Source organism: Panthera uncia (assembly GCF_023721935.1).
Source record: "Panthera uncia isolate 11264 chromosome B3 unlocalized genomic scaffold, Puncia_PCG_1.0 HiC_scaffold_1, whole genome shotgun sequence".
In the NCBI taxonomy this organism is placed as follows: domain Eukaryota; kingdom Metazoa; phylum Chordata; class Mammalia; order Carnivora; family Felidae; genus Panthera; species Panthera uncia.
Genome location: NW_026057582.1, coordinates 1,857,377 through 1,863,668, shown reverse-complemented (window position 1 = coordinate 1,863,668; position 6,292 = coordinate 1,857,377). Strand labels below are relative to the sequence as shown.

The window sequence follows — 6,292 nt, the reverse complement described above, 5'->3', positions numbered from 1 at the left end:
CCCTGGCCCTTACATACACACACACACACACGCGCGCGCGCGCTGGGGCCACCTGGGGTGGAGACTGAAGCATACAGCCTGGTCAGGAACAGCCCAGGCCCGATGCACCTATATTTCCAGCATGTGCCTCATGGGCTGTGCAGCTGGGCTCCAAGGTCACAAAGAGTTCCCAGAACCATTGCTTCCAGGTCTGAGGACTTGAGGCCATCTTATCCCTCTCAGGCCTCTTTCTCCATGTTGGCCAGCCAGATACTTTGAAACGGGAAGAGTCAGGTGCAGAACTTGGGCTGTGGGTCGGAGGGTTAGTGGGGTCTAGGCAGAGGCCTGCTGCTCAGCCACTGGGGACTTGGGGAGCCGGTGGCAGATGGGCAGCAGGCCCTCGAGCCAGCTCCATCCCCTACTGCTCTCTGTGCAGTGGGCGTGCTTCTGGGCTCTAATATGCCAGCTGCCCTCTAGGAACTACGGGTACAGCCGTGAACAAGACAGGCCAGGTTGCCCCTTCCCTGAGGGGACAGTAAGCCCAGTGTCACTGTTTCAGTGCTGTGATCGCTGTGAGGCTAGTAAAACTGGACTGTGTGTTTGAGGGTGGCTCCAAGAGGTCCCTCCACCTCGGTCGGTCCCGGAAGACCTCTAGCATGGGGACATTCAGTTGGAAACGAGGAGGAGGAGGCGCTACCAAGAGCCAAGCAAGCGAGAGTGTCACCCCAAGGGTGAGCCGTGCAGAGGCCCTGAGTGAGGACCCAGCAAGGAGGCCAACGTGGCAGGGGCAGGAAATGAGGTCGGGAGGAAACGGGCACAGCTCGGAGGGTGGTCGGGTCTGACTGTGCCCGTGTGGAGAGGCGAGAGCAGGGTCTCACCGAGGGGAACAGAATCGCCTGTCTGGTGGCGGTTACGGAGCCAGGAGGGAGGGCCGAGGCTGCGCGGGGGCAGGGTGGAGGCGGGGAGGCAGGAGCTACCTGTGGACCGAATGTGGGGTGGGAGAGGGGAGTCTGGGGCACCCCTGCGATGTCTGGTCGAGCTGTGGGTGTCGTTGACTGGTCAGGAAGGGCCGACGGGAGGGGTTCGGGCTTGGAGCGGATCCAGCTCTGTCCTCGTTAACGCCGAGCGCTGTCGGGTGTTGGGAGGTCGTGCGTGTGCGCTGGACAATAGGAGTCTGCAGCGAAGGGACCCGGCACTGGGGAGCATGCATCAAGACTGGCACCCGAAACCGCAGGGCGGGGGAGGTCATGGGGGGACGCAGCCCCAGCTGGGCACAGCCAGGTGAGAAGTCAGGCGGAGGGGCAGCACTGACAGGAGCCGGGGAGTGGCCAGGGCAAGTGGAAGAGAACTGGCGGACGGCGACGTGGGGGAAGAGTGGGGCCCGGTGGCAAGTCGGCTGCCGTGTCTTGGTGCCGTGAGATCAGGCGAAGCGAGGGCGGAGGCACACCACACTCCTGCTCCACGTGGCCTGGAGGTGGGCAGACCTCTGAGTGGGCAGCGAGCTTGGGGGACTCGGGGCCAGCCACCGGGTGGGAGGTGGGGAGTGGGGGGCGGGGACGGGGTTTGCTCCGGTGCTGGGATCGGGCAGGGCGGCCGCTCTGCCGCCCGGACCCACTGCAGACCCCGAAAACAAACCCAGCCGGTCGCGTCCCCACCCAGCCCCAGTGCAGACTCGGTGACAAAACCGTGGGCAGCCCGGACCTGCCGGGCAGTTCCGGAGTGGTGCCCACTAGCGACCAGGATCGTCTGACCCATGGGCCCCGTGTGGGTTTTTCCAGAGTAAGGGTGGGGTTGATTCTTAAGCGTCCCCGGCAGTCCTGCCTGACACCCGTCCCTTCCTGCCAGGCACTGGCAGCGGCTCCGTGTCCCACGCGCTCATCCGCACCATCGCGCCCACGGGCCACCTGCACTCGGTGGAGTTTCACCAGCAGCGGGCAGAGAAGGCCCGGGAGGAGTTCCAGGAGCACCGAGTGGGCCGCTGGGTGACGGTGCGCAACCAGGACGTATGCCGCAGCGGCTTTGGTGTGAGCCACGTGGCTGATGCTGTCTTCCTGGACATCCCGTCTCCTTGGGAGGCTGTGGGCCACGCCTGGGACGCCCTCAAGGTTGAAGGTACGTTGGGGGTTCTGGTGTGGGCCTGGCCTTGGGTGTGGGTCATCTGAAGCCCAGAGAGGTCAGAAGCCAACAGGCCACATAGTGTGGCCAGGCCAGGGCCCCTTTTGACCTGAAGTCGGGGTGGGTCAGGCTGGCCGAAGGCTCGTGGGGAGGTGGAGAGGAATAGGAACTGGGGAGAACGGGGCTCCAGCTGAGCCTGTGTTCTTCGGCCTTGCCCCGCTCACCCCCACCCCCCACCCCCTGGAGCTGGGAGGCATCTGAGTTCCCTGGGGACTGTGGCAGCCCCACCTTAGAGGTGCCACCTGTGCCTCAGGGCACTCCAGACTCTGACCCCAGCTCTTGCCCGAAGAGTTTCCCCTCCCCCCACCAGCCACGAGCCAGCAGAGTAGCCCCTTTTAGGGAAGATACGAGATGTGGAGGCGGGAAGGAGGCGGGAACATTGGCTCTGAGCCAGGGAGGCGCTGGTGAGGCCCTGGGTTTTTCCCTTTTGTGGAGAAGGAGCCAGCCCAGGCAGCCAGGGCCCCTTCCCTCCTCCCTGCGGAGCAGAGCAGGACAGAGGGTGGGGAGGAGGGTGGAGAGCCACCCCAGGCGCCCCCAGGGGGAGGGCTGCCCTCCCCCCCCCCAAAAAGACAGGTGCCAAGGCGCGCCTCAAACAGCAAGGCAGCAGCAGTGGGTCCCAGTGGGTCCCCTGCCGTGTCCCTGCTCTCTGCCAAGGTGGCCTGGGGCTCGGGAGGGGCTGAGCCCAGCTTCCCACCCCTCCACCCCTTCTAGCTTTACCCCCAGATGATGCCAGGTCCAAGTGGTCACCCTCCCGAGCCTTCCTCCTGTCGTTGGGCTCCCTCCTGGTGCTTGGCCGGGGGGAGCTGCACCATCCGTGGACCCCACCCCCTATACCCCTCCAAGCCCCTCCCTTGGGCTCTCTCTGTGTCTCTTGCTCATGGGCCTTGTATTTTCCAATACCTGCCTGCTCTGTGAGCCCGACCCCAGCGAAGCACAGTCCCCAGGCTCCCTGGGACTCGGTCCGGCCGGAAGGCTCTAGCCCTCGCCCAGAGGGTCCTGTCTCCCCAGCAGTACGCTCAGGGGCCAGGTGCCTTCTTGGGGATGACACTGTGCCCTCTAGGTTGCCATCAAACTGCTCGTGCTTCCTCCAAACTCACCCCTTCCTGAAGATCCATCTGGCAGTCCCTGGGTGTGTCCCCAGGTGTGGCTGAGGTGACCAGGCCTCAGGGACATTCCAGGACTTGCCCGGCCACATCCCTTCCCCCGCCTCGGATTCCCCACACCCTCCTTGCTAGGATGGGGATGTGGGCTGGACGAGGGCCAGGCCGAGGGACACTACAGGTGGGCCCTGGTGGGAGGTGGCAGGAAGGGGCTGTCAGCTCCCGCCTGCACCCTGTCATCCTTGGCCGTCGGTGCCTCCTGTTCCCCAGAGCGGGTGGCAGCCTCTAATTTCCTGTGACAGCAACAGCCTCCGCCCGCCGGTGAGCCCCGTCCCCCACTGCCACCGTGCCGTGTGGTGAGTGCTCTTCTGGGCACGGTGCTCCTGCAGCTGGGACAGGGCTCTGCCCTGACCCCTGACCCCTGAGCCCGTTGTTCCTCCTGGCCCCGACCCTCGGCTTTCCCCGTAGAAGCGCCTGCCAAAGGCCAAAGAAATAAGGGTCGTGGGCTTGGTCTAAGTGGCCCCTTCCACGCGGCTCCCGGAGAGCCCCTGCCCCGCCGGCCTGTGCCTCTCCTCCACCCTGCTGCCAGGCTCTGCGTGGTGGAGGACTCGGCCGGCCTCGGGCCCCGGGACGGTGGCCGGGCACCCACACGCCCGGCCCGCAGTCCCCAGCCCTCAGGCTGCTGGCTCCTGAGCCCCCACCCCACCCCCCGCCCGGCTCCCCTGACTGCGCGTCTGGCTCCCCACAGGTGGGCGCTTCTGCTCCTTCTCGCCGTGCATCGAGCAGGTGCAGCGCACGTGCCAGGCGCTGGCGGCCCGCGGCTTCTCAGAGCTGAGCACCTTGGAGGTGCTGCCCCGGGTGTACAACGTGCGCACCGTCAGCCTGCCCGCGCCCGACCTGGGGGCCGGTCCGGGCCCCGAAGCCGGCCCCGACACCAGCCCCTTCCGCAGTGGCACACCCATGAAGGAGGCCGTGGGCCACACCGGCTACCTGACCTTTGCCACCAAGACCCCTGGCTAGCGGGCCTCCCTGATGCCCAGGCAGGGAGGTGTGGCTCAGCCAGAGGCCGCCTTATAAGGTCAGCGGGCGACCGCCAGGCCGGGCCTGTGTTTAGAAAGGCGGGGGGGGGGGGGGGGGGGCAGGCAGGCAGGGCTGGGGGGCCCCAGGGGGCGGCTCCAGGAAGGCCTCCTGCCCCAGTCACTGCTGGGCTCTGCTTCCCCGAGCTGCTGCTGTTCTTTTGCCACAGAAAATCTCCACTGTCGCAAGCTCTTCTGGGTGTTGAGGCCAAGGGGTGCCCCTTCCCAGGTGGCCCCAAGCTGGCAGGGAGGGGGGCAGCAAGGACTCCGAGGAGAAGGACCAGGGGCTTGCTGCCCCACTCGGTGTGCGGCCTGGCTCGTCCTCTCCCCGGGGCGAGAGCCTGGCGCTGCCCTGCCCCCCCCCCCCCCCCCCCTCCCAGAGCTGCCCGTGCCAGGCCGGCCCGGCGGCCAGGGAGAGGTGGTCTTGCCGTGTGGCCTCGGGCCTGGCCCAGCCTGCCTGGTGCTATACAGGCCAAGTGGCAGTGTCCTGCGGCCCCTCCTGTTGGAGAGACGGGGGAGGGGAGCCCTGCCCCCCTGCCGAAGTGCCTCCTGTGGCCGCGGTCCCGCCAGAGCCCCTGGCGTGGCAAGAAGCGAGACCGCGGCATCACTTAGCCGGGAGCCTGAGGAGGGCGGAGAAGTGCTTCAAGTGATCCGGCTGGCGGTCCCTCTCAGCTGTTTGAACCCCAGCTGTCCAACCCCAGAGCTACTTGGGTGCCCCACCCTCACGGGAGCCCTGGGGACAAGGGGGCGCATCCAGGGGGGAGGACACCCCTCCAGGGCAGGCCTGCCCTGCTCTCTGACATCCATGCCTGCCACTGCTGCGTGAAGGGCCCGAGTGTCTGCCCTCGGCCTCAGCTGTCATTAGGAGCCTCAGTTTTCCCATGTTGGACGAGAGCCCCAGGGTGCTGTGCTGGCAGGGGGCAGGGGGCCGGCCCCGACCATGCCTGGCGGAGAAATAAACACCGTTGCCCCTGCCGTGCACCTGGTCTGTTTGGTGCCACTCGAGTCAGACCCTCATTCCCGACACCAACCTCCGGGCTGGGCCTCCCCACACACAGCCCTGGGTCTGCTCCTTCCTCTCCCTGTCCCAGGGCGGGGCGTCTGGACAGGGGCTCTGGACTCCAGGACAACAGCCTGGGACATGATGGACAAAGGGGCGAGTGTGTGGCCACCCCCACTCAGCTGCAAAAAGGGCCACTTGTCCTAGTGGGTGAGGGGGGAGAGGGTCTGCCTGTGTGTGTGTGTGTGTGTATGTGTGTGTGTGTGTATGTGTGTGTGTGTGTGTGTCCGTGTGTCCATCCATCCGTCCGTCTGTCCTTCCATCCTTCCGTCCCAGAGCACTGGACCCTCCATTCACAGCACGGTCTGTCTCTTATGCTTTCTGAAGGGTCTAGAGCTCAAGAAAGACCTTCCAGGCCTGAGTCCGTGGGAAGATGCCAAAGGAGGTGGGCCTACTGGGGGGCTGGTCTCCTGGGGGAAGCGTCACAGGGTGGGGCTCCCTCTTCCTCCCAACCTCCTGGCAGGACCTGAGCCCCACCAGATTTCCTTGGGGCCCTGGGACCACTGTCCCAGCCTTCTCCTGCCTCCCGGGACCTGGCCTGACCTCTGAGCGGATGCTTAGCTTCGGGGACAGAGGAGGACCTGTGCCTTCCCCTGGCCTTTGAGAGAGAGGCCTGCAGGATGTCTGGCACAGGGCATGGCCCGCCTGGGCAAGCTCCACTTCCCAGATGGGGCTGAGGATGGCGATCTAGACCACGGCCCTGGTTTGTCACTGGGCCTGGGGATGCCAGAGGACTGGGGTCAGGAGACCTGCACCCCTCCGCACAGGCACACCAGGCACAGGGCAGCTCTCAAGTCTGGGTGGCCCTCTGGCCCCTCATCTGTGCCGCCAAGCCCCATGTGAGCCCCTGTGACCCCACCGGGCCTCCAGGCATCAGCCTTGCCCCAGGTAGCCCTCTGGGC

The 6,292-nt window shown here is 66.3% G+C and overlaps 1 protein-coding gene across 3 annotated transcripts in view; it reads left to right on the top strand.

Moving 5' to 3' along the window:
• The window catches only part of TRMT61A (tRNA methyltransferase 61A), a 6,120-nt gene extending 1,734 nt beyond the window's left edge, over nt 1–4,386 (top strand). For all 3 annotated transcript variants that reach the window (XM_049612074.1, XM_049612073.1, XM_049612071.1), the window contains 2 exons: nt 1,825–2,091; nt 4,003–4,386. In XM_049612074.1, coding sequence (XP_049468031.1) covers nt 1,825–2,091; nt 4,003–4,274 — 539 coding nt within the window. In that variant the 3' untranslated portion in view covers nt 4,275–4,386. The remainder of the gene's footprint in view (nt 1–1,824; nt 2,092–4,002) is intronic.
• The last annotated feature ends 1,906 nt before the right edge of the window (nt 4,387–6,292 follow it).